This window comes from Clinocottus analis, unplaced genomic scaffold (assembly GCF_023055335.1).
Source record: "Clinocottus analis isolate CAN_PGR_092001 unplaced genomic scaffold, fCliAna1.0.p SCAF_20, whole genome shotgun sequence".
NCBI classification, from domain to species: domain Eukaryota; kingdom Metazoa; phylum Chordata; class Actinopteri; order Perciformes; family Cottidae; genus Clinocottus; species Clinocottus analis.
The window spans coordinates 11,832,466-11,860,388 of record NW_027175932.1 but is presented as its reverse complement, the minus strand read 5'-3'; the positions used below and the strand labels follow the sequence as shown (position 1 = coordinate 11,860,388).

The 27,923-nt window shown below is 46.3% G+C and overlaps 1 protein-coding gene across 1 annotated transcript; it reads left to right on the top strand.

The window, feature by feature from the left end:
- Positions 1 to 124: 124 nt before the first annotated feature.
- Positions 125 to 27,923, top strand: rerg (RAS-like, estrogen-regulated, growth inhibitor). Its single transcript, XM_068586707.1, has 5 exons — positions 125 to 406; positions 6,127 to 6,262; positions 20,287 to 20,343; positions 24,952 to 25,025; positions 26,758 to 27,923. Exons 2-5 carry the CDS (start codon positions 6,202 to 6,204, stop codon positions 27,166 to 27,168), a joined length of 603 nt encoding a protein of 200 aa, XP_068442808.1. The 5' UTR covers positions 125 to 406; positions 6,127 to 6,201; the 3' UTR covers positions 27,169 to 27,923.

The window sequence follows — 27,923 nt, the reverse complement described above, 5'->3', positions numbered from 1 at the left end:
GAAGCGCGCAGCTTGCATTGCCGCTCCCGGCCACTAGAGGCCACTAGAGGTCACTGCCCCCTCCCTCTCCCTCCTGTGTGGATGCAGCGGCATGCAGCAGCAGCAGCAGCAGCAGTCCGGTCCGAGGCAGCAGAGCGTCGGGATCTCCAGCAGCTCCGCTCCGCGTACTTCCACTGCTCCTCTGCTGGGATTCATTCATCAGTCAGAGCTCCGTCCGTCACAACCCTCTTCCAGTGTGTCCACCAGCTGTTCATCGCCCTCCATCCAGCGGGCCGCTGCGTCCACATCAGCCTGCGTTAAAACAGCGGACCAGGCAACTTTTTCTTCTTCTTTTTGTTTTGTGTTCCTCTCTCTTTCTCATCCGCGTTTCATCAGCGGGAGATCCTCCTGCATTCAGCCGGCGCTGGTGAGTCTCTGTCGGCGTTTTCACGCGCGGTGCGTCCCATCTGGACGCGGCTGCAACACTGTGGTTTGGACATGATCAAACCTCCTTTAGGAAGCTCATCATGTAATGTAATATCATATTTGACCGGCCACATGTTTTAATATTCATGTGACTTAAAACTAACATTTCTTGATATCCAAACATGTTTTCTCGGTGGTCTTTGTTTCGTATTTCTAAGCTGAACAGTAACGCGACATGTTGAAAGTTGGACAAATCTGTCCAGTCAGCAACCATAGTGATGATACAAGAGAACTCATTTCAGTTTTCATGTGATGCAAACACAACCAATGCAACTCCAAGATGTGCAGGTTCTTCAATCTTACTTTGCTGCTTCAGCTCCTTCCACCTTCCCCATTTTGAGTTTCGAGGACGTGATTGTCATTCACGAGCTGCTCAGTGTTGCGTAACAGCCCCTCAATGGGATTCAGGGTCAGTCCCGCACGGGGCCTGCCAAGCCGGGCTGCACCCAGGGGTCCTGAAGGAGGTCGTGGGTTTGATGCCAGCTGAAGACACTCAGCTGGCATCACACATGTAGAGAAAGTGCATCCTAGCCCCAACAAAGGGAAACGTTAATGACCCAGTGTAGGAATGTAACTAAGTATATTTACTCAAGTACTGTACACAATCCTGATGTACTTTTACTTTCCATCTCCGGCTTGCAACTTCAACTCCACTAAGCTACTTTCGAAATCAAGGAAAATATACACTCATCTTTAAAAATGGTGCTGCTGTTAACACACAGGCGTGTATAATATATAATGTGTCGCCCTGGCTTATAAAACTTCAGACGTGCTCTTTGAAGGTTTGGGTGCTGTGGGACGTACATGTCATTTGAGTTGTTAACCAGAAGTCCAAGTGTTTCAAATACTTCTGCTGTGAACCAGACTTTAGCATCAAACAATATTCCACGTTGTGGTATTTCTGCAGCTACTTAAAGTAAAGGATTGGAAGACTTCTTCAGCTGCGCGTGACTCATAGAGAGGTTGTTTTCGTCCCGCCGGCAGCAGAGAAGGACAAAAAGCTTCTCAGGCAGGACCGCTGGTGATGAAAGAGTTTGATCCAGCTGGTTCCAGATTCAGACACAGACCGGTCCTCTCTGGATGAGAACAGAGAGTAGAGGACGCTGCTGCAGTCTTTCCCTCCGACTGGGCTGCCGTCCGGAGGCAGTGCACCATACTGCGTGCACTCAGATGACAGGCCTGTGGTGCGCAGGCTTTCTATAGCTGCAGGTCTCCTCCCATGGCTTGGAGCTGGCCTGTAATCTCCCTGAACCGCAGCGGCACCACCACCCAGATTCATTTCTCAGGGTAAAAAAAATGACACGAAAGCCCAGCTGGGCCCGCAGCGGAATAAAACACATACTCGTGTCCAGTTTGACAGTGTGGACGGAGTCCCTGTGGAGCAAAGGCTCATGGGAAACTAGGCAGGAGCAGGCTGATCCATCGTATTCCAACTGTCACAGAAACACCTTGGCTGCACGTAGACGAGCGAGTGGCTCGGCGAGATGCAACCCAAGCTGTCCTGTAGCCTTCAGCTTCAGTCTGAGAAGCAGCAGCACTTTGTCACACAAACACAACTTGTTGTTCTCAGTTTGTTGTGCTCCGGCAGCGCTTACTCACTCCTGCCCTGGATTCTATCCCAAAGAGTTTGTCCGTAGTTACTATTTGCTTTGAGTGCGTCATTGTGACGATACGTGTAGGTGTGCATACAATGTTTGAGTGTGCGAGAGAGAGAGAGAGAGAAAGAGAGAGAGTGAGGATGGTGGGTGGAGTGGGTGGATGCATGAATGGCAAAATGTGAAGAAAAATAATGACAGTGTCAGTGGGGAGACACTGCTGTGTATGTGTGTATGTGTGCGCGTGCGTGTGTGTGTGTGTGTGTGTGCGCCTCTTCCTCTCTTCTCTCTCACTGGTGTTTCCCTGCTGCGCCGTGGGAGGGCGAAGGGAACGCTGCAGTGCTGTGTGTGTGTGTGTGTGTGTGTGTGTGTGTGTGTGTGTGTGTGTGTGTGTGTGTGTGTGTGTGTGTGTGTGTGTGTGTGTGTGTGTGTGTGTATTCACGGTAATACGCATGAGATGTATCAATGAGTCGTACAAGCTGTTTCTGTGAGTTACTACTATTCTGTTCATTTGCTGTTGACGTTTCACACAACGTGTCGTGAACAATGACTGAAGACGTTCCCTCCGCCCTCAGGCGAGTCACATCTTTCTGTTGTGTTGCTCGTGGGCCTCACTCACTCTTGTGGACGTCAGATTCGGGCAGAACTCGTTGTTTTTCTCCTCTGCAAACAAGTTTATATTCGGTTTGGGTTATTTCTGATCAACACGCAGAAGCCGATGGTTTCCACAGTTTAGTCACAGACTCCATCTGAGCAGCAGCAAATTTACCAAACAAGTTTTACATGACTAGACGGTGAGGCGTGGAAATGATTCATGAACCAACATAAAGGGAAACACGCTCTTTTCCCTTTCTTACCAACGTTAGATGAGCACAGACGACTCCGTATGCTGAATATGGAGCCGCAACCAGCAGCCGGCTCTCTTAGCTGAACATAAAGACTGCAAACGAAGAGAGGCAGCCAGGGCTCTGGTGCAATCTGATCTCCAACACTTGACTAACACATTTTATCTTGTTTGTTTAACCCGTACCCAAAACAAAAAAAAAGTGTAAAAACATGTTGGGCTGTTAGGTGTTGGACTATTTCTTGGCTAAGATGCACACGCACTTCACAATGAGATTCAACGTGTCGACAATGGATCTTTAGGTCGGCACATTTCCTTACCTTGTGACAGAGCCGAGCTCGCTGCTGGTCTTCATGCTAAGCTAAGCTAACCGGTAGCTTACTGTAGCTTCATCGATGACATACAAGTACTCTTGCTAAGAAAAGACATGGGCTTAAGTTCTCCACGGAGAACTTAAATGAAGTTCCTGCTCGTTTTCAGGTGCATCCTTGCATTTGGGGTTTATACCAGAACATTTACACTAGCTTTAATGTTCAAAATACGTATTCTTTCTCGTACCGCCTGCTGTAATATACCTGTATTCCCACTCTCCCACTCACTTGCTTTATTTTAACGCCTGTCTCTTTAAGCCCCTTCTCTCGATAAAGTTTAGTCGGCTCTGATTGGATGATGGACAAAACATCGCGCACCTTTGTGAAGGTAGTCCTCATGCCCAAGCTCAAAGCACGAAAAAAAACATAGCTAAACACCAAGAGGGAACAAAATGTTCCTGCTGTCACTGTTATTACCCTGACAGCATCCCCACGGTGTAAAAGCCCTGTTTGGACTGTGCTGTTTGGTTGGTTGAGTCCACATTAATCCTCATAAAAATAATAATATTTAAAGACGCTGACGGCTGCCTCGATGGCCGCCTGCAGACGGAGAGAGTCACAGAGACGGATGATGGACCTCCTGCCTGAGCCACGCCGAGCGGCACGCAGCCACACCATATATGGGCGCGCGTGTGTTGGTATAAAAAGGGGAAAAGGTTAGCTTAAACTCTGGAGTGCGCGCTGCGGCGGATGAGCAAGCGAAGTGCTGGAGGTTTGCCACTTCATAACTTCAACCAGTGTGAAGCTGGCGAACACGTGTCTCTGGCACCGACACACACAAACACATTTTTCAGCTTTTATTGAATCAGGCTGAACGTCTGTTTTCAGTTTCTCTCCCCTTTTTCTTGCTTGTATCTCATATCAACCGACGGAGACTAACACGGATGAGCGAGGAGCTTTTCGCTTCAGCGGGCTGCGTACGGGTTCGACCCAGCGCCAGGCTCCTTGTCTGTGTTTTTGTAAAACAAAACAATTAACAATTTTGAAATTACTGTTCGCTTTGGATTGCCAGATATCGTTCTGTGTTCCTTTTATTATATTAGATGTTTCATTTGACCGTGTTTGACAAGGGAAACAGAAATGCGTCAGTATGGATTATGATAGAGAAAAACCTCATTACATGGCGTGAATAGAAAAACTGGATCCTGACATTTCTGGCTGAAGCCATCTGCGTCTTGCCACAACACTTAAGCATGAAGCATATCGTCTGAATGCTAGTCAGGTCAACGGCGTTCACCTTCACCACCACGCCGTTTCCTTTCCATACAATTTAGCGTTTAACTTCACATCCACAAAGACTTTTCTCAGCTCATAAGAGCATGTCACTTTTAATATCCCATCTGAACCATTAGCGCCGTGCGCTAGGTGACGGCTCTGCAGTGTCTCTTCCTTGCCTCGAGTGCAACGAGGCAACCGTACCCAACTCCCGGCAAAGAAACCAAGACACAACCAAGTGTGTTTTTGTGTTGTATCCGAAACAACGGTCAATGACAATTGCCTCGTTGGCGCGTGATTGTCACAGCGTTTCGGCTGCGTTAGCGGTGGTGACATGCTGTGGTGATCCAGTCAGGATGTGGCGTTGTGAGACTGAGGAGGTTTTCCTCAAGCAGCGGCTCAAATCCACAACCCTCCATTTCACCAACACACTTTCCTTATCAAGGGGGGCCGCAAACACAACACAAACACAAGCCTCCGCCTGGTGCGTTTGTTGTTGCGTTGTCTCCGTTAGCATTGCTGCTAATTGGACTTGCACCATTCTCAAAGCAGTGTGTCGCTCGGTGTCAGATCTCAGCTACATTCCTGCGGTCGTCTGCGGGTTTCTTGGCTCAAAAGTTGGAAGAACAACAGAGTGTTGGAGGCAGAAGTTTAGATTCAATTACCTGGCGAGATAACTTCACAGCGGGTAGTTTTCTCAGCAAACACACAGCAGCCTGGTTGTTTTAACGGGCTGCAGTCGTGTTTACCTTAGGAATGATTCAGCGCTGTGCGTGCAGTGTTCTGCGCTCCCCTGCTCGCTCTGGTTTCGGCTCGTATCTCCTCCTCACATCTCTCACACACCTGCATGGAGAATCTCAGATAGGAGGTCAACGACTACCCGAAACCGATCTCTCCCCGGCACACCCAAAGTACAGTGTGTTACTTTATCCACACGCAGAACACAAAGCCCTGCTCATCTGTTCCACGTTACTGTGCACATGGAAGAAATGCCCAAACAACAATTTATGAGCCACTACGGTCATATAAATATCAATCAGACAAAGAGCTTGTCTGCACTACAAGATGTGTTGCTGCACAAATCAATACAGACATCATAGAAGTTACTTTTGTGATATCAGATACCCTCTTTATTATTTGTTATTGTAGTGTTCTTTTTTTTAATCTTGTTAAATTAGTTAGTTGAATAATGAACATTGTTATTAATATATATGATTTTTTAAATCATTATTTCAATAAAAATCACATTGAATCATCCCTCACGTGTACTAGATATTGTTTCACAGGGTTTCCTAAATGTCTGGTCTCCTGAGCCGAGGACATCATTTTCCTCTGAGTTCTACATATTCACAGCCACAATTACATTTCCCATATTGCATTTGAACAAAAGGTAACTGCGGGCTTTTGTCAGTGCAGTCATTCACGGCATGACGCTTCTGCTAATGGAAGTCCTCCAGCCCGAGGACACTGAGAAATCACTGTATGACTCACATGAACGGTGCTGGGAGCTAAAAGCAGCGATACAGGCAGAGAGAGAAATAAAAAGCAGATCAAATCTAATGCCAGAAACTGCGCCTTAGCATCAAAACTACACGCACCTATGTGACATCTAAACTTGTCCTCCGTGTGTCCCCAGACGCTGCGAGGATGGCTGGCTGACCTCGGAGCTCACCCACTGGTTCGCTGATCTTCGCTGGCCGCAGCTGCCGTCATGGCCAAAAGCCCGGAGGTGAAGCTGGCCGTCTTCGGCAGAGCGGGGGTGGGAAAGTCAGGTAAACTGCTCGATGAAAGTGTTCCAGAGACTTCAGTGCAGGTGTCTTCGACTGGAAGCCTGCAAGGCTTTAAAGTGCTACCCTTCCCAGACACCATTAAAAGGCTGAAACTTGGATATTAGGTGTCGTGGCGTGTGTTTCCCCCTTCGGCCTCATTTGTGTTGCGTCTCAGCATGACCTCTGCTTTCTAATGTTTTCCTCCAAGCATCCTGTCAGTATTTTTAGCATCGGCACAGTTTCTCCTCAGTGCTTTTTGTTTGCGTATTCAGCAGTACGGGAGGACGTTGTTTTCTGCTGCTCCCCGCACATCAGTCAGTTCAGTCAATATAATTTGGTTCTTCGGCATTCCTCTGTAAGCCGCCGTACCTTGTCCTCAGCCCTCACCCCGTGTGTTTCCTCCGGTAGCTGAGACAATAACACGGACCACATGTTCCCTGCCGGTCGCGAGAATCAAGACGGATCGCTTCTGCGTGGCAATCAGCTGTTGCAAAACATGCCTGGAGTTCTCCTCCATGTCGAAGGAGGCCATTAAAATGCCTGAAGGAGGTCAACTCCAGTGCTGTACTGAAAAGTACAATGACTGCAGAGTCCATAGAGGAGTGTGGCTGTAAAACATGGCTCTGCTAATGAAGCCTGTCACTCCTCTTGAGCACTTGTCACCTGGTCTGATCTTTCGTCACAGATGTCTTTTCTTCTTTTTCTTTTTTTCTGTGACTTCCCGCTCTGTGGCTGCTAACCTCGTGTTCTTCACATCACGACTCTGGAGATGGTTGAAAAGGTTATTTTTCAGGCTGCGGGGCATTACTGGATGTCACAGCTCCTTTTCTTAAAAAAAATAAAAAAATAAATAGCACTGCGGCGCAGAACATGTTCCCCAGATGAGTTTGTTATTTGCTTCACGCAAAAATTGCCTTCAATACTAACTCTCTTTTCACGTGAATGGTTCGTTGCAGTTGCCTGATCCTTTTCAGTCACGGCGGTGCTCTCATTTAAACACACAACAGCAGCCACACAGCAGGACAGGAGGCTGTGTTGTCACATCTGGCGCTGCGTGTAGCCCTGGTGATCTCTTCAACAATGAACAGCTCTCAGCTAAACATAGCCCCTTTAGTGGAAGCCCACGGATGCTAATGAATCCGCCTTCCTTTTAACGGGCAAACATCAGGCCGGACACCCCCCACTTCATGCACAGTATCACTTTGTTTTTCTTCTGAACCTTCTGGTGTTTTGGAGCGAGCACTCTTCTGTGGTTGATGCGTCTCCGTTTACTGTACTTCCATTTGGGCTAAAGATGAAACATGCCTAGTATCTAATAACAGAGGACCTGGTCTAACAACCTACCACCTTCCTACCAACCCAGCTGACGTGTCATCTGAACTCTGACCTCCACGTGTAGGATGTGTGAGATCCTCCTACTGTAATAAACTACATTTGATCTAATAGAGCGAGAGAGGACGGGTAGATTAACCAGTTAACCACGCAGTCAATTCATCAACAAAATAATGTCAGAAACAAGAAACAATCTGAACTCGTCCTTCATCCTGATTACTATTCTCCCAGACATTTTAAAGACTAAACGACGGAATAAAACCAAGACTAAGTGAGGCTGTGCTGAGCACAGAGCGGTGCTTTGAGCTAACTGCTAACACCAGCACGCTAACCATGCTAACAATGACAATGCTACCTTGTTACCTGCACTGTGTTCACCATCCTAACTCACTTCTTAGCGTGCTTTCATTGGCTAATTAGTGCTTTTTTAAAACTTGTAACAGAGTATAGACACTATGAGTTGAGTAGAAAAGTATACAAAATATACTTTTTCCGATCGCCACATTCCAGCTAATCAATGAGAAAACACTGCATGTTCTTCCCACAGTGTTTCCATCAGGACCTCGGACATCCGTACGTGTGCATGTGAGTTAGTGTTCACGTGATGCTGATGCTTCCTATTTGAGTTAGTTGCGGCGTCTCTGTGCTTTAGTGGTGATCCTTCACATCCAGAAGCCGTTGCTCTCCTGCTGGGTGGAAAGAATGTGTTCCTCCGGAGCAGGAGCAGCGCCGCCGGGGGCCCTGGCGTCGTTGGGAGTTTGCAGGGCCCTTCGTGATGGTCTGACTGGACCCCTGCGGAGCCGGACAGCCCCAATAAAGAGCAGAGCGTGTTAACTCAAGTTGGATGTTCTGGCACTCTGCAGCCTTTTGGTTTATTGACTCAGCAGCAGGAAACTGGGGTGAGGAAATCAAATCAATTTGTCCAATTACTGCACCTCCAACGTGGTCCCTGCTAAACACACAAACAGTGAGTTCATCCAAGTAAATAAAATAGTCACGAAGCAACGTTTTGAGAAGTTAATACTATGGTATACTACTTTTATTTTACGCTATTACTGACGCATATAAGAGCAAAGGATTCACAAGTCGAGAGATCCAGACTCCATGTCCGAGCTTGGAGCCTCTCGTTCCCTCCGTTGTTTTGGTTCAAATGTTTTTGTGCAATGTGAAAGCTGTCACTCACATTGACAAAACAAATGACAAAATAATTACAGGCCAAGTCAGACGTTCCCCTCTGCTCTGCCGAGTGTTTCAGCTTCTTTCAGCTCATTTTGTTTGTTGTTTCACGGCCCATAACTTGACTTTGTTCGCGCTCACCGCACTCATCCGCTTTGCTTCGTACACGACCAATCCAGCATCAAGGAGCAGCTGGACAACATCGGGGACTGGCTGGTGAACATAGAGGAGCATTTAGCAGCTACAGAGCCAGATCTTTCCCTCAGGAGTTGGTGGAGAGCTACGATGAGAGTGGACTTGCATTCACGAGGCGGACAGAGACACTCCCACTGGATGCTGACGTTGCTCGGTGTCTGAAACTGAAATGTGAAGAAACAAACTCACTAAAACACATTGCACGCATCATTGCCTGCCTCATAACACATTTAATAAAGTACAAACTAATAATTACCAACAAAAACTTGCAGAAAATATTAGTCACTCCCTGGCTTTTATCAAATGTTACGAAGAACACCGTCTTTTTATGGTTGTGAACACTCTGGCACACATTCGCATATCAAGACTCTTTTGGGAAATTAACTTAATGGGGTGCAAAGCGCCGGCTCGTAAAACATCTCGTCTCGTCGTCGCTCCCCAAACATTCCTCCTCCCCTCAGCCTGTCTGTCGGCCAGAAAGCAGAACAATAACAACGCAGCGGGCCAACATGTGTCTGCCTCAGAAATACTACAGTTTACCAGCTTCCACGGCAAGAAGGGAGTGAGGGACCATGAATCAGCCTGATGTACGAGTCGGCCTGGAGCACGATGTCATGCGGAGGGCAAAGCCACAAAAACAAACGGCGCGGGACAGACTGACAGCTCCTGCGCTGGAGAGAGAAGTGCTGGTAAAAAATACCAAACGCCGTGTGGCTTTTACAGTTTGGTCAACATCTTGGATGTTGACGATTACTCCACACCACTTCTCACTAGTCACTGTGTGAGCTGATCGTGGGAAAAACTAGAAAGGAATAGTTTCTGTAGGAGGCCAAAGACATATTATTATTACCATTGATATAATATTAGATTGTTAGACTGAAGACTATCCGGCTGAGGAGCTTGAAAGCTGTTGAGCCCTTGCCTTTTATTCCAGGTCACAAGGTACACATCAAGAAAGAAACATGGTATAAATCCAAAAACAACATGTTAGGTATCAAATTAAACATAAAAATCAGGGCTACAATGTTATACAATCTCCATGTACATCATCCAAACACAAGTCAAACAATAAATGGGATTAGGGGTTAGGATGAGGGCTTCCCACACCAATGAGTTTTCTTGACTTTCCACAAATGGTGAAGTCACACAGACGATTTCCCTTATTTCAATTTCAATTAGACATAATTGAAATTGGAACTCTGATTCATGTTAATGGACTATATTCTATGAAGGAGCGTTTGTACGAGATAGCAGCAGGCCCCTGAATGCTTTTGACAACGTTACATTGTGAGCTCACGTTAACGACTTTGAAACAGGCCTCCTGCTGAAAACAAGGCCCGGCCAAATCCCCAGCGCTCAAATCACTATTGCGGGGGATCCAAAATCAACTTCCTGCGATGCCTGCTGGAGGAAATGAAAAGTCCTGGAAAGTAATCAAATAACATCCATCAGGGCTTTCTGTGTCGTCGCTCCTCGCTCTGCACCGCCGGGCAATTATAGCCGGACGCCGAGGTCGAGGACAGACGCTCGTCCTGCTGCACATCTCAGGCCTCTGACAGGAGAGAGAGAGAGAGAGAGAGAGAGAGAGAGAGAGAGAGAGAGAGAGAGAGAGAGAGAGAGAGAGAGAGAGAGAGAGAGAGAGAGAGAGAGAGAGAGAGAGAGAGAGAGAGAGAGAGAGAGAGAGAGAGAGAGAGAGAGAGAGAGAGAGAGAGAGAGAGAGAGAGAGAGAGAGAGAGAGAGAGAGAGAGAGAGAGAGAGAGAGAGAGAAGCTGGCGGGCTGTTTGGACTCCCGGTGATTACATTCAGCCTGTCGGAGCCGGTGAGCCGCCGAGACAAAGCCATGACTCATCGAAGACATTATGCTCTAATCAGCGCGCCAGAGGTAGCTTTGACTCTTTGAGATAAGAGATCCGAAAAAAGGTTCCCGAGTGGCTTTCAGAGCGACCGCAGGGTGCTGAGGGAGTCAGATCCTCGAGGGACTTTTGAGCACCGATTAGCGGCGCGCTGCGTGAGATTTTAGTCGATTTCACTTGAGCTTTGTCCTTTTTAATTGCGCTTGTTTGTTGAGCTTGTGTGGAGTTCAGACTCATCTCGCCGCCGTGTGGCGGAGGTCGAGTATCCCACAGCAGCGGTACGACCGATGGAAAACACCAGGATTCTTGTGGGAGAGGATTCATGTGGCTGGAGTGTGAAGGAAGTAGTTTCAGGGCTATTTCCTGTCTCCGTGAGGACGCTGTGGATGTGTGCAATCTATGCGAACACACAAGGACAGAAAACTGCTTTAGTTGAGTGTTTTACGCATGGAGAAGACATTTTTGGAGATTAGGACAAACAGGAACCTCTGAAGCGAGACGCAGAAGTTCCAAGTTATTATTTCTTCATTCAGGAGTTCACAAAGTTTTATCGGAGCTGCCTGTTGTACAGAAAACTGAATCCGAGTCACGGACCTCAACGTCAGGCACCAGTGTTTTGTTCCTGTTGACTTTTGCTTTGTCTGAAAGAAATCGTGCTTTTGTCTTTAACGATCAAAAAATGCTGTTTGCAATCTAAGGAAGAGCAAAAAGCAGAAGCAATCACAATAAAGCTGCACAAATGAATAACTTGATAATACAATGGACTGTCATGTCAATGGAGTCGCTCTCACTCTTTTTGTCATCTTCTAGTTTACCCGTCGACAACATTTTATATTTTGGTCCACTGCTCTCATCATCTCTGCCTCCAGCCCCTTCGGCTCCAAACAGCAGACGTTCAAAGCTCGCGACTGAACCAACGAACACACAGGAGCATTCAGCACTAACACAACTCCACGTGAATACTAATGTTCCCTTCCTCCGTGTATAAATAACTTTGTAAACACTTTCGTCATATTAACCTTTGAAAGGTGAGCGAATGTTATGGATCAAGATTGTTCCATTGGCCGAAAAAATGTTGTTGATACAGTTTTAATTGGATTTTATTCAAATGTGTGACTCTGTTGTACATTTATACGTATTATGTGTATATATATATTTGATGATAACAGTAGCATAAAGTCTGTTGCTATAAATCAACATAGCAAAGTGCTTATAATCTGTAACAGACAACATTTGAATGTCATCACGAGATAACAAAATCCTGATCAATCCTGATGCACTAAAAGCTTTAATGTAGCTCAGCCGTATGAAATGATCATCTGTGTCGCATCACTCCGTCCTCTCTCACGGCAACACGCTCATCTGGATGATAAAAGCTTCATTTAGCCTTGAAAATAAGCAGTGAAACGAGAAAGTATCGTCTGGTTATTGTTGCGATCGCCTATTGCCCCTCACAGCACATGTGAAGCTGCAGCTTCACGTCCAAACACCCGCCTGAGGCAGAAATGAATTGGACAATGGATCCCGGTGAGTGTGGAGAGAGGCATTGGGCCTCACACTGAGGAGCAGCTCTTCTTGTTGGCAGGTAGATACAATCAGTCCCTTTGTTCCTGCAGCCTGAAGGCCCAAACTCTCTGACAGTAATCACCAGCGCTCCTCCTTTGACGCAACACAACTCGTGCTCCTTTATTCAAACGCCAACGCCACAGAACCAGCAGTATTTCAGGAAAAGGATGCTATTCAGGCAATATCTTATACCCCTTAATCTGTTTACCTAAAATTCAGGTTGGTTCTGGTTCAAAACTATGAAATGCATAAGATTGCATGATTATAATGGTTGGAATTGATGGGAAAGCAAAAACACTTTAAAAGATACAGAGCCAAGCTTCAACTGTCTCTGGCTCAAAACAATCAGGTTTCATTTTGGTGTATGACCAAGTTTTTATCATTTTAAACACTGAAGGCAACAGTTGGAGTGTTATTATTGATTAACAATGAGTTTAAAAAAAGTAAAATATCATCCTCTTGGTGGAAAACTCATCTTTCCATTCACTTAGCCCTCAAACATGTACTGCGACTGCAGAAAAAACTGCCCCGAAACGGCCACATGGTTGTAGTAGAGCCGTCGAAGCCATTTGATGCACCTCATAGGCGTACTTCAAAACCGTCAGTGCCTTCGGGCCTCGACAGCGCCGATGCTTCATTAAACTGTCAAGAGAACCTGAATTCCCTCTGCGGGCCCACACTCCACTCGTCTTTCTGCCGTCCTCCTCCACTTCCTCCTTTCCTTTATGTCCCGGGGAACAGGCCTCACCTTATCTGTTTGAGCTCTCGAAAGGCCAACTGTCTATTTCAGCCCCTACACACTGTTCCTATATAGCTAACACACACACACACACACACACACACACACACACAGACAGAGGGTTAACCAAAGAAAAGATGTATTTCTGGAGTGGAGCTCCTGGTAGCCAATGTTCTGTGTGCAGCAGTATAAATACCAGCAAATTAATCAGACGTCCCCGGACACAGCGGCCCCATGAAGGGAGATGACTGTCACAGGAAGGTGGGCTCCTGGATTGGTTGTGTCTATTTCTTCTGTTCAATTATTTTTAGTGCACGCCTCCAACTCCTCGGCCTCCACACGGCGTCCATTCACCGAGCCGCCGTCCTTGGTCCGGTGCGTGAGTCATCGCTGCTTATTTTCCTCGTACCTTACTGTCTGAGAGATTAGCAGCACTTTTAAAATGTCACAATGGATCCATTAAGTGTTTTTTGTATTGCTTATCAGCCAAAGTTCATGTTCAATTATCAGGGCCACTTTCAGTGTTTGATTTATTCATCACTGTTCCCTCCCACGTCAAACACTTGTTTTTCTCAGTTATGCAACTACTTTCTTCCTGCCTGTTAATCCTCTATAAACTTCATGATGAAGCTTTACTCTGCGTACATTCACATATCACAGCCTACGGAGACTCCCAGTGTCTGTCCACAGCAGCCGAGGTCTGTCCTTGAATTGAAAAAAGACAGCGTCAGTGCCATCGGGCCCATGGAATAAAATACGTCAATTCAAGCATCACTTTACAAGAAGCACTGCAGCGGCAATCTTAGAAAGGGTACAAACAAGTGTTGATAGGATGTGTACAGTGACGATGTGAAAGCTTCCTTTCACACTGCGGCCCTGCAGTGTGAACAACACAGGTCCTTGTGTGAAAAGCTACAATACCCGGGTCAACAACAAGCCTTCAAAAGCAAGAAGGTTCCTCACTTTTCCTCACGTAATCACAGTGAAGATCTCTCTGCAGGTGTGGTCGCCGCAGCACCTCGACCCTCGTCCGCCTCACAGATTCCTCGATGAATGGCGCTGTGGCGATATTGTTCGTGACGAAAGTAAAGGGATGAATGCAGCGTTAGAATGCGCTCTAAACCCCGCGAGGCGCCGGTCCTTTGGCGTCTCCGGAGACGTGAAATCAAAGCCGTCTCTGGCGTCCCATTTTTATAGATCGGCACGGCCCCGAGGAGATGGACTCTCTCTGCCCCGTCTCTCGGGGACCTTTACTGTCATTCAAATTGAACTTGAGACGTTACGGCGTCTTGTTGTGTTCAGGCCGAAGATGGATTGAACGGTCGCAGCTCTGCACAAGGCACAGAGACGCTCAGAGGCTAAGCGGACAACTGAGCGTGACGTGAGCGCATCGGTATTATCAGACGTTGTCCAGCTTTAATAGTTTGTTCCACGCAGATCTGGTGGGGTTATTCAATTTGTTATTGTTGGCGCTCCGTCAATGGTCTCATATTGATTTTAAAATCCAAAAGGGCTGATGGATAAACCTCCCCACGAAGCTAATCGCTATCTTTGTAATAACTCTGTCATTTCCCAGAAAGGGAGCTGCTCAGAAGACAAATAATGTCATTAGTCGAGTCCAATCTCAGGGGACATCAGTGGAGTTATGATGGAACGACCGCGAGGACTCTCAGGCCCGGACTCGTGACTGGCTGACGACAGCAGCTCATCCAATTCAAATGAGCCGCGATCACAAACGCTGAAAAACTCATTTGACTCGACAAAGTATAGTTATTTATTGTGTGAGAGGGCCAGCCATCAACAAGGTCCAAATTGGATGTATTTAAACGGCCTCATTACAGTTTCACTGACATCAGCATCCATTGTGAGTCATGTTTCTTAAGTCCAATATTCTCTCTATTTCTAGCTCTGGTTTTGTCTCCATCCACTTCCTATACAGATATTTGTCTTTTCAGCAGCTAAGTGCGCCAACTTGTTCAGTAGGCAGTTGCTAACCTTGTCTGGCGTTTGGTGCACAGCAGCTAGTGTACATTATGTTCAGAAGAGCTGCTTTTGCTGAAGAATAATTGAAAAAAAAACAATTAAAGGAGTGAGAGTGAATTGAAATGAAAAAGTAGCGAACTGTAAAAGCAAAACGATGAGCTGAGGGACGCTGAAACGCTCTGTAAAGACTGAGAGGAACAGCGTCTGATGAAAGCTTTCACATTACAGAAATACATGCAATAGTTAACACACGTAAGACAACATCTTTAATTATACACGCGTATGTTTATGTGCAAAGATTACCAGCTCTTCTAATGACAGCGCTCAGGATTGAAGCGAGCCTTGACAGATTTATAGAGGAAACTATTTGCTAACTCAGGAGAGTTAAACACTGCTGCTTTACGGCCTGATTGCAGTTTGATTTATCATGGGAACTTGGCTTGAGGAAGGAAAAACGTTCCAGCAGCCATCTTTTGACGGAGAAGATGTGTTTACTGCACAACATTTAAACGGCGGGCTGTCAGCCAGCCGCAGATGGGAAGCTGCTGGCGCCGCTATTAAGAGCGATGGATTCATTTCCACCGCTGATCACAGCAGCTCAAGTGGTCATTTTTTATCAGTTGGGATATTAGATGGTATTTGTTTGTGTGGGATTAAAAGGGTTCATGCAAAACCTCTCAGGGTTCAATGGGTGTTTATTTAAAATGTGTAGTTTATTGTTTACAAAGATAGCCCTAATTATGAATTTTCCCATGGCTAATGACTAATGAAGCGTGGCAGAAAATGGAAAGCTGGCCTATTATTCTCAGAGGAGCAGTTGCTCTGATTATGGCCGACATCTCGTTCATTTTAATGATGTGTAATAAGCATGAATCTGCAACCCTCAGTCACTAATGAGTTTACCGCGCACGCATGTCGAAGAAAAGAGTCTTGCTGAGGATCGGTCCGCTGCAATATGATCTGCCGAACAAGAGCGACGACGAGGTTTAAGTATTAATGGTTTTGTATTTTGGGAAAAGATATTGTCCTCCCCAAGGATGCATGTCACTCACATCTCTTATTTTCTTATCACAGTGATAAAATGCGGTAAAAAGCTACATCAAGTTGCATTTTAATTTCAATTCCCATCTGGGTCACATGGATAACAAAAGTCATAACAATTGCAACTTCATTCTCTATCTTTTTACGTTTCCATTTTTTAAAATTTATTTAATTTTAATAAAATATAAAATATAATATTAATTCATTTGTTCATTCCCTCTTCTAGTAAAACTTATTTATGTTGGTATCTCTTGAAATTCTGACTGTTACATATTTATGAAATAACCACACATATTATTTTGTTTTCTTTCAAAAGTGATATCCGGATGAGGAATTTTTCTCTCAGTGTGACTGGAAAATGACAATACTTTATAAATTCCCAATTCATCGAAATATTTGTCATAACAATTTCAAATTAATTTTCAATCTTTTTTCATTTGTGCATTCAAAAAAAAAAATCTAGATAAATTATTTTTTATACGAGCTAAAATGGACTAAATTCTGGTTTTGCACACCTGAGCGTGAGGCTAGAAGCGTGCTCGAGGGAGCACACCTGAGCGTGAAGTACTCAAGTACTCAAGGGAGCACACCTGAGCGTGAAGTACTCAAGTACTCGAGGGAGTACACCTGAGCGTGAAGTACTCAAGTACTCAAGGGAGTACACCTGAGCGTGAAGTACTCAAGTACTCAAGGGAGTACACCTGAGCGTGAAGTACTCGAGGGAGCACACCTGAGCGTGAAGTACTCAAGTACTCGAGGGAGTACACCTGAGCGTGAAGTACTCAAGTCCTCGAGGGAGTACACCTGAGCGTGAAGTACTCAAGTACTCGAGGGAGTACACCTGAGCGTGAAGTACTCAAGTCCTCGAGGGAGTACACCTGAGCGTGAAGTACTCAAGTACTCAAGGGAGTACACCTGAGCGTGAAGTACTCAAGTACTCAAGGGAGTACACCTCTGTCTGTGGAGTCAGACCAATCAGAGCTCTCTCTTTTTTCTTTGATTAAATGCTCGTACTTTTTCTCGTCCTGCTGTGGGATTTACAGTCAGACCCAGTCTCACCAGTCAGACCCAGTCCAACCATTTCTCACAGTCACATCTGCACAAATGGCCTGTATGACATGACCCGACGTGACATGAACACAATAGGTATAGAAGTTGACTGCAGCTGCGCAGCTCTGGGAGAGCTCTCCATGTCGGCCAGGAAGGAGATGTTTTTGTGGCCGAAGGGAACCAGCGAGCAGTGGGTGTCCGTCTGATGGCCGTGAGGAAACAATAAGACTGTTCAATGAGTAACGCCGGCTCAGAACAGGGCCATAGGCGCCGTTAATGGCTTCAGCTTTGTTTGCAATTAGTGCAACATTCTGCCGCTGAGGGGATTAGGTCCTTTTGACAAACACCTCCTGCGGATGACGTGTTTGATGTAAATCTGAAAACTCAGCACTCCATCCATCCACTCAGAGATGGCCTGTGAAGTCTGGGACGGAGAATTTCATCAGATTATACATATTTTTACTTAGTCTTCGGCTGCAGTATTCATTGGGAAATCTCGAGTAGTTGAGAATGTGAGAAACACAACAGCCCAGCTCCAGAAGGCCACACGGGGATTGTTGGAGTCGTATATTTTGTTTTGATTATAAATCAAGTGAAAAGTTGCATATGTGCGTCAATGTGTGTCAGTCTTCAGATGATGAAACATATTCCCTGTGCATGGCATCAGGACTTAATTACAAAAATACGTTGATTTGCATGATGTGTAATCAAAGCCTGCGTTCCCCTGAAAGCATCCTGAACCATGTCCTGTTGAGTATCTGTCCCCACCATAGCATGATATATCATGATTATCAGCCGAGTAGTCACTTGAAATGGATTTTCTAAATGATTCTTCAAGGCCCCTGTGTTGAAAGTAATTACTGCACCGCTGCTGCCTTGCTTAAAGTAACGTTAGAATTGATCCGTATCCATCCATCCAGCCTGTCTTAAAGTACTACAGAACATTGAATGCTTCCACATGACGGGTATCTGATGATGGAGAAAGGAAACAAGGTATGACATGAAATATCCCGTTGGTATGGCAAACATTAGAGGGATATTGGTATCTGATTTGAATGACAAATGCGACGCCGTCGAGGCTTCCAGAGCAGCTTTGGTAGGTTTGCCTGTGATGTGCAGTGAGGCTTCATTTCTTTGACCAGCGCTGTTATTGTCTCTCCTCTCGCCGCAGACAGCCAGCCAATCTCTTTTCTTTGTGATCAGGTCAGAACACATCCTTCCCTCCGCAAAGCTGCATTCTGGGACACAATGTCCACATCGACGCAGGTTAACCAGGGCTCCGAAAGCAGGAGATGCAGTTACCTCCAAAGAGGAAAGGGCTTCACACCCCGTTGGCTTGTTCCGTCCACCATGAATCCAGGCCACCGTGGCAGAAACAACACGGAATAACCTCAGTGGGAAATTGTGTCGGAAACGCGCGCGTCAGTCCGCCAGCCTTCTCAGCGGCATGACAGATGATCTGTTCTGCTTCGAGTGCATTCGGGGAAATAATTGGAAGTTGCACGACACGCTCCTTCTTTGCCTGTAAACACAGTCTGTGTGTTCAGAGAGAAAGAGAAATGTGGTTCATTGTAGAAGAAAACCAACAGCATTAGGGTAACAACAGGCTATTTCGCTGTGTGTATGTAACTCCTTGGGGACATGCGGGTCTTTTCATGTTACATTGTCCCATGAGGAGACCCGCATGTCTCTCCAGACCGCTGCAAACAGACAAACTGACGTAATGCTGTTAAGTGAATTAAATGTTGTGGCTGCCACTTCACACGTGTCGAAAGACTAATTGAAACCTTTTAGCAGCAGTTCTAAAATCATCAAACACTGAGCTCAAAGACTGGACTTCATTCCTTGTCATAGCTAATTATTAGTGAAAAAAAAGGCCTGACCAAGATGGATGTGTGCGTGTGTGTGTGTGTGTGTGTGTGTGTGTGTGTGTGTGTGTGTGTGTGTGTGTGCGTCTTCAAACGACAATGCTGTCTCTTTGACACGAGCAGCAGCTCAGCAGCTTGACACGAGCACAGTGCACACGGCTCAAAGTGGACCGCTCGGCCTGTTGGGAGTCACTCAGGCACATGACAGCTCCCGCATGGAAGCGTGTGAAACCTTGCTGGTCTCCGTGTGTTCGCTAACAATTAAAGAAAAGCCAAGAGAGAAAGGGTTCCTGCACAGCAAAGGTCCGAAAAAATGTAGCATGGCTGCCTTTTCACAGCCTTTGAGCGTCGCCGTCTGGAACAACTACCCTTTAGACTTTTGGTCGGACGACGCTTGTTACGAACTAGTGCGGTGGCTATTGTTAGCTAACTTTAGCTGGACCTTCAGTCTTTGTAAAGCCCGGCAGACAGCGGTAGACTTTCTGGGAAAGTGGCTTACTTGCTTTTGCATGAGTGAGATGAGCTAACGGTGGAGCTAAAGCTCCTAGCTTAGCCTGTAATGACAACAGACCTATCTTTAACTTAGACATAGCCCCCCTCCAGTCACAAATGCTGAATTTAGCCAATCCCCTCCTGGCTCCTTGCTGTTTTTTCCACACTTCCCCCGCTTTCCTCAAAACAGTTCACGGTTCAACTAAGCCAGGAGCTCACAGATGGTTTGGTTTGGCCTCTGCATCTGTCTGAATGAAGAAGATCGACACTTGTGCGTCACGTTACCTGTTGATGCTAATTCATTGAGAGAGAGAGTGAGTCACTGGCCTGCTGGGGATGTTGTGTTTACTTTTGATCAAGGCTGCCGCTATGAAGAGCAGGCTTACCATCCAATAAAAGCCAAGAAGCTCATGTTGAACCTTCGAGAGCCGATGTTTCATCCTGAGGGCTGCTCTGATTCTGCCTTAATGATCTGGAACTGTAGCAATAGGTATTAGCATTTAGACGAGAAGTGTGTTAAAGTGGTTTGGATCCACAGCTGATTAGCTATTAAAGTAGACATGTTGTCAGTGGGTGACGTCAGGACCACCGCCTGGTCTGATCAGCACCGTTATGAACTGACAGTCAAGTGGATTTCACTCTATAGACACAATATGCCGTGTTACAAACTCCGACTACTATAAGTGCTTCCTGTGCTGTTTATTCTGAACATGTTATTTTTCTTCTCTGCAGCTTTGGTGGTGAGGTTTCTGACGCGACGCTTCATCTGGGAGTACGACCCGACACTCGGTAAGACAGCCAGATATCTGTTTGTAGTACTAGGAGTACTAGGACTATCATTGCCGCTGCCGCTAGATGCAACTCATGCCCGTACGCCAGCCAGCCAGCTCGGCTTGGCGGGAATACTGGATGCCGGAGCAAAAGACTCGGCTCTCGTTTGTCTGGACAAAAAGTGTAAAACAAATCTCAGATGCGTGTTGGAGCATTGGCTTCCTGAAGTCTGCGCCGTCCAAGAAGCGAGTGCTTCATTAAGTCTCCAGTCAAGCCTCAAAATGTTTGCACAGATTCATATATAACCCGTTAATTAGTGTGCTTTACACATGCTTTACTTTTGGATACAGCCAGGTCTTTTGCTAAATTAAACTTCTCATCTAACTCTGGCCCAAAGAGCGAATAAGCATATTTACCAAAATGCAGAACTATTCATTTACGCATTTATATGCAGATTCAGAAAAGGTGTAATAATAAGGAACAGTATCACAATGTATTATTAAAATCACAGAGAGAACAAATGAGAACTGACGTTATTAATCATGCAGTGAGATTCGGTTACTCCAAAATCCCATTTCAAAGCGGTGCAATGAGGTTTGATGCAGAGGCGTTTGCCCCGGCCCTCATCAGAGCGCCATACAACTGGCCTTTCTTTACACTGATGCAGATGGAGAACATTCTGTACGCTGTAATTACGCAGAACAAAGACGCGTCGCCGCCTCTGGAAGGTGCTGTCTGTTGCCTGGCTGCACCGCAACAGGTCCGAGCCTCAGGATGGCTCTGCTCCACTCCGTGTCAGCACAGTGCAATCATCACAGTCGGGAGCATTTCTCGCTTTCTTTAAAAGAAATCAATCAATCAGCTTTTCATGTAAAAACATGACGATCACATTGACATAGCCACGATGCTCTCCGCTTCGAACATAAGCAAAAAAACCCCCACTTTTTGACGCGTGTGCTGTATTCACTCCCAGTAGTGCACACGGTTAAACCTCACACAAAGGCAGAAAAGAGCGATATGTGCCTCCTTGATTACAAGAACTGGCGTCACGAGCAGAGAAAGCAGGGCTTGAGGTGCATAATGGGACTGAAGTACAGCTGGAGGGTGTCTGCGACCAATCAGACTGCATGGCTGAAATTACCCATGAAGTGGTCGACACATTATCAAAACGCTATTATGGGACCATCACACAGGTGAGCACGAGATTGCTTCCAGAGCGAGGGCTGCACTCCATCTATTACAATATGCCTCACAGGGTCTGCAGCGACTGTTCATCTCCATCTGTTATCGACCTGTGCGGTCCTTTCAGTGCAGGGCACTCTCATGCGATGCAGCTTTTAGCCGATTAGCACGTATATTCATGTAAGGCACGCGCGTGGTGGCCCGTCCTTTCTGCAGCATGCCTTGGGTCTGCAGACAGATCTAAACATGTTGATTCGAGTGCAAACAATCCCGTGTGTCCATGTTTGTTTGGAAAATCCCTCAGTTGAAGGTATTATTCTGAACAAGATATATTCAAAAGGAACCGATTTGAATCGGTTTACGCATTTTTTTTTTCCATTATCCCTTAAACATAGCCGTAACATAATATTAAATGATATGCATTCATTTACGTGTTCTACCATGTTATTTTTCTTTTCTATTAATCTTTCATGAACGTGTTGAACTTGAGACTCGCGGGCACGGAGCTTTGAATGACCCGTCACGGCATCGCTGACTTTAAATCAGCACCAAAAGAAAACGGATCCAGAAAGTGCAACACAAATAATACAAACTGTAAGAGTCTCAATATCAGCTCTGTTCTAATGTGTGTCTTGGCAGCCACTTCGAAAAATGATACTTTCACCAAAAGCACACTTGTAGACTAATTAAAGTGTTGGAACGCTTACGTTGCATCTCCTACACTGAATTAGCATTTTGGGGTTCAAGTGAGCTCGTCCAAAAATCCTTTCACACACCCGTGTGTGACCTCGCGGACGCTGCGTGAGCGAAGAGGGAGGATGAACTTTGCGATTCGGCTTGGCGTCCTGTGTTCCTGCGTCATCATAAATTATGCACACAAAAAAGCATAAGTAATGACTTGACTTGTGTCAGAGTACATCTGCTGCCACCAGCAGACCAGAAGGCAGATGGCCGTCAGTTATTTCTGCCTCCGAGTTTGGCTCGGCGTGAACTTCTTCTGCGGTTTGTGACCACGTTGACAGAGACAAATAACACGAGGCAGGCGCAAGAGAAAATGACTTTCTGAGTCATACCAACAAACGGGATCGTGTTTCCAGTTTTGACGCTTAACTCTGCCGTGACCCTTCCTCTTTCCCCCTCCTGCCAAAACGACCTTGAATTACGAGGCGAGAGTCGCCTGCTGCCAGGAAAGCGGCTGCTTTTGATTCTCCCCGTGACCTTCGGATGTGACGGCGGGGCCCGGTGGATAGAGCCCCGGCCCCGTGTCACAGCAGACAGATGAAGTGCTGTGAGCAGCCGATGGAGCGCCGCCGCCTCCTGAAACAGGCTGTGCGGCGTCCCGCGGGTCGCCAGGAGAGACGCTGCTTCTCCTCCTCGCAGATGCTCCCTCGCTCCCTCGCTCCCTCGCTCCCTCGCTTCCTCGTGCCTCCAGCCAAACAGCTATAAACCGTCGCTCCGCTTCCTCCGGCTCTCCGTGACATTTTCATCTCTGTCACAGGACGCCGTTCATCCCCCGGAGAGGTGAGCGCACCTGGGACACGGCGGGTTGAAACCGGAGCGACCGCAAGCTCAGACTCTGTTATTTAAGACTTTGCTTTGGACGAGAATCTGGAGTTCTTGGAAAGGTTGTTAGTGTCACGGCCTGTGGGTTTTTGGAGTTTCTGAACTAATCACTGATCTATTAGACAACAGATGATGCCGATTTATCAATTGAGTCACGCAGGGAAAAGAGGAATTTAAAAGTTTTCGAATAAACTGTTCATTGTTATTAACAATTATGTTGCACAAGCATGTTAGCTCGCTAAAGAGAGCTTCTGCGTAACATTTACAGAGGATATTGAATAATGAACAGTAGTAGATGAACTGCGTCAGACGACGTCTTGTTCTTTTATCAGAAAAAGCCAACACGGACGGGAGAAATTCTCCGAATGAAAACACCAAAATCTTGTTTTTTTTCCCCCCCAACATTGATTTCTTGACCCACTAATCTTTCAAATATTCTCCCTTCTCAAAAGAAGCAAACGTCAAGAAAAAAAAAGCAGAGCCGGCAGGACATGAGTCACAAGCTGAACGCAATTGTCGATCGTAAAGTCCAAAAGCCCGGAGACGGCGCTGGCTTTAGCGCTCGGCTTCAGTGCTCGGCTTCAGTACTCGGCTTCAGACCCGGCAGAATCCATCAGAATCTCTCTTTTCAGAAAGGAGGCTTTTCTGGGGCTCCGCTGCTCCCTGGGAGGTGTTTACACAGATGGGATTTTTTTACAAGGGGGCAATTTAGGCGGATAACACCCGCGCAGTGTTCAAGGCGGAATGAAAGGTCAAAGCCACAGTTCACACCTGTGTTCCTGTGCCAGGAATAAGAAGCTGTTATCCCGATCTTTACAGCCAGCTCGAGGTGAAGCTCGGGTCACTGAAAGAATCGGCCGGGAAGGTCACCAACCTGCGGACCAAAACGGACGCCTTTGGCTCCAAAGTGCAACATAATGATTTCATAATGGAAACAGAACAACTGAAGACGGGGACGCGATGTCCTTTTTAAACAATGCAGTGCAGAAACCAGAGTGTCAGTCCACTTTGACCTCCATTAGTTCAGAAAAAGATGATGTCACACACCTGTGTCTGGGGGAGATGCCAGGAAGCAGGACACACGTAGACACATAGCTGTATGCCAGGTGCTGACTTGTTCTCCGAGTCCTTTCAGATATTAGTTGAATTAATCTATTCATCTATTTATTGCTTTGGGAAAAACGACTCTCCACGAGTCACAGGTATTCATGGTCTCCAGCACTGATCAGCAGTGATGGAGACGTGACACTGGTCTGCTTCCCCGCTGCCATGCCGCCATGCTGCGTGACGCGCGTTTGGTGAATTTAATAAATAATATCAACAAGGACTTGCACAGTGAATATAATGTAATAACGTACAAAAGATCAAAGGAATATGCTCTCCTCAAAGCCACCAGACTCCCGTCATAAACACTTCATTCCCCTTTCCACTGTTCCATCAATCACCAGATCTGAATGAGAGTTTGAAAGGGAGACTGAATAAGTACCATATGTGTGTATATATATATATATATATATATATATATATATATATATATATATATATATATATATATATATGGTAACATTTTCCGTTTGCTGACCCATCTTCAGGGACAACAGGTAAAAACAAATGGCTCGTTGTGTCTGCTGTGTTTGCGGTTTTTACTGTGTTTAAAAAACCTGCAAACAAGCACATTTCGTTGGGGAAAGAGTTGTTGTGGTCCACACATTCAAGAGTCTGCTTATCTTTATGGTGGTATTTAATTTAGTCTCCCACAAATCCATTGTCATGACTTTGACTCCCATGTTCGGAGTCCGGTGTCACTGAGGAGGAAGCGCAGTGGACTGAACTTCTAAAAACAGGATTTTCTTCTTTCCCCTCGTCTTCTGTGTCCGACAGAATCAACATATCGTCATCAGGCCAACATCGACGATGAGGTCGTCACCATGGAGATTCTGGACACTGCTGGGCAGGTGAGACGAGTCATCCCTCGTGTCCCCGCCGCTCCAACATGTGTCGAAACAAAACCATATAACCTGAGTTCTCCACCTTCAGTTCATCCTAACTGAGAGGAGGGATTACCACGGTGCCGAGTACTTATAGCGTCAGTGCACAAACAAAGTACCTGTCAACACAAGTTCATCCTCTGATGCTTTGCTTCCAGAGGCAAGTGGTGGAATTCAAAGTATCTCGAAGGTGAAGGTGAACTTCAGTGATTTAAAACTGGAATTCTGTAAAGTTTTGAAAAAGACTGGCGAAGACATCGATGTAGTAAACTACAGAGATCCTGATTTATACTCCCTACTTAAACTTCAAAAGCACTGGATACAACACTTTCCCATAATGCAACTCAAAATCTTATTTTATTAGACACCCGTTCCTGGTAAAGTCTCCCCACGCCTCGTTCTACTCCAGTTTAACAGACCGTCCGTTACATTTAAAAGGTCAATCTGACTCAATGTGTGATTAAAAGACACAGCTATCAACAGCAGAGCAAGACATCTTCAGGTAAAACAAACCGCAATATCCATAGTATTGCCAATATTGCTTTTAAATTTCTTTTAAAAAGAAAAAGAAAAGCTGACTCCACTTGTTTTAATGCAAATCAGCTCCAAAGCTCCGATACCAGGTCGCCCTTTCTGCCATTTCTTACAGATTGAAACCCTTATTTTGGAAAGACAGTCGTTTAAGTAGTAGTAGGAGTGAACGTGAGCCTGGATGAGCTCTAAGATCAACATGTCCTGCAGTCTGGCAGAAGCATTGCCGGGTCCTGACCACGAGGGAGAGCTTGTGTAATTCCTCGGGCAGAAGATAAATATGCTGCAGTGCTGCGTAGGTGTTCTGCTCGCGGTTGATTTCCCCTGCGACACTTCAGCCAAGTCATCTCTCTCTCTCTCATTATATTGTAGTCTATTTTCAGCTGGCATTAGGATGAGGTCTGAATGTTTCCAGACACGGCTGAATGTTGAATGTCGGGTCTCTCCCCCCTCTGATTGGAGCAAAGCACAGCGCTAACTACCTCCGTGCTGATCTGCAGCTCATCCATTACAGGTTCAGAAGTCGGTCAGGTACACAAACGATGTGCTCATTTTTCAGCTTCCTCCAACAATAATTATGAAATCCGGATCTGTGTGGTTCCCTCCAGTCCGATTACCATTTGCAGTCTGCCACACGACCAGTGATGTAACTGCAACCACGTGACCAAACAGGGAAGGTGTGCCTGAACGGCCGAGGAATTAAAAACCTGTCTGAGGCAGAGTGAAGGAGAAGGGGTCATGGAGGCAAAAGCTCCTCCGTGCACCAGGACGGATTCTTTCTATGTTCAGATGAGAAATATTGAGTGTGCGGGGACCAAAAAAAAAATGCAAAAGCAAACAAAAAAAGTCTTTGCATTTAGATTATGAATGTTTTTAAATGATATTTAGATAGGATGAGAAGATTCTGTATTGTAGCTATGAAGCTACAGCTAGCCGCCAGTTAGCTTAGCACAAACACTTGAATCACCCAAAACTAACACAATCCAGCATCTCATAGCTCACTGAATAACATCATGTCTTTCACCCTCAACAAAAAAATGCTCTAAATATAGATATTGTGCTTTCTGTGAAGAAGTCCATGCGAAGCTAACTGACCGCTGGATATTAGCATACAGACATGAGAGCCCAGAGGTGTTTTGAACCATTTGTTTTGGGGTCTTTGCCGCAGGAGGACATCCAGCAGAAGGAGGGTCACGTGCGCTGGGGCGACGGATTCGTCATCGTGTACGACATCACCGACCGGGGGAGCTTTGAGGAGGTGGCGCCGCTCCGAAGTCTCCTGGAGGAGGTGAAGAAGCCGAAAAACGTGCCCCTGGTCCTCGTGGGCAACAAGTCCGACCTGGACCACGTCCGGCAGGTCGGCACGGAGGAAGGCGAGCGGCTGGCCGCCGAGATGGCGTGCGCCTTCTACGAATGTTCGGCGTGCGCCAACGAGGGCGGCACCGTGGCCGAGGCCTTCCACGAGCTGTGCCGCGAGGTGAGGCGCCGCAAGGCCGTGCAGGGCAAGGCCAGACGCCGCAGCTCCACCACGCACGTCAAACAGGCCATCAACAAGATGCTGACCAAGATCAGCAGCTAGGGAAGACCGCCGCCATCGCCGCCGTCGGGTGACGCGAGAAAAGTAACATTTTCTCATGTATATGTTTGAAAGCAAGTATTGGCTCCAGAATGGACGAAATGTGACCGTTGTGTGGGATGTGTTCTTTACTTTACTCTCTGATCATGCTCCATCAAAAAGAGGCGACGTCTCTGGAAGAGGTCGATCGTGCCGTCACTTCAGCATGCGAGCCTTAACCCTGGATTTTCCATCCTAACTTCTGAGCTCATTGGGATCAAAACCATTTGGGATACGTGTTTGTATCTCGTGTGTTGGGGAATATTGTGATGTGCTTCGGCTCACATGTGTGTAACTGTGAGAACTATCACATCCGAGTAGATCCACTGTCATTCCTATAAAAACCCTCCTGCCTGCCATCCAACCGACGCTGTAAAGTCCACGTTATCCTGACCTGAAACCTTTCTGCTGTGGACGCCTCGTGTTTGGAACGCGTCCCAGTCCAGGGATGCTCTTCATGGCTGTGTTTTAAACACCGTAAACTACAGTATGTGTGATTTGATATGTTGCCAAAGCAGTCTCTTACATGTCTACAGAGCCCCAAACGCATCTGCAGTAGAAGATACTGCTATTGTTGAAATGGAACATGTTTTTATGTACGTGACCTGTATGATACAGTTAATTAAAAATGGATGTATATCCCACTGGTTTTCTTCCTAATGGGTCCATATGTTGTTTAACATCTATGTTTGTCTCTTCGCTGGCCGCGTGATGTTCCA

What these genes read in the sequence shown, in the direction of transcription:
- rerg (XM_068586707.1), top strand. Translation starts at nt 6,202, where the DNA reads ATGGCCAAAAGCCCGGAGGTGAAGCTGGCCGTCTTCGGCAGAGCGGGG. An exon ending in GGAGTACGACCCGACACTCG is followed by an intron (nt 20,344 to 24,951) that starts GTAAGACAGCCA and finishes TGTGTCCGACAG; the next exon opens with AATCAACATATCGTCATCAG. An exon ending in TTCTGGACACTGCTGGGCAG is followed by an intron (nt 25,026 to 26,757) that starts GTGAGACGAGTC and finishes TCTTTGCCGCAG; the next exon opens with GAGGACATCCAGCAGAAGGA.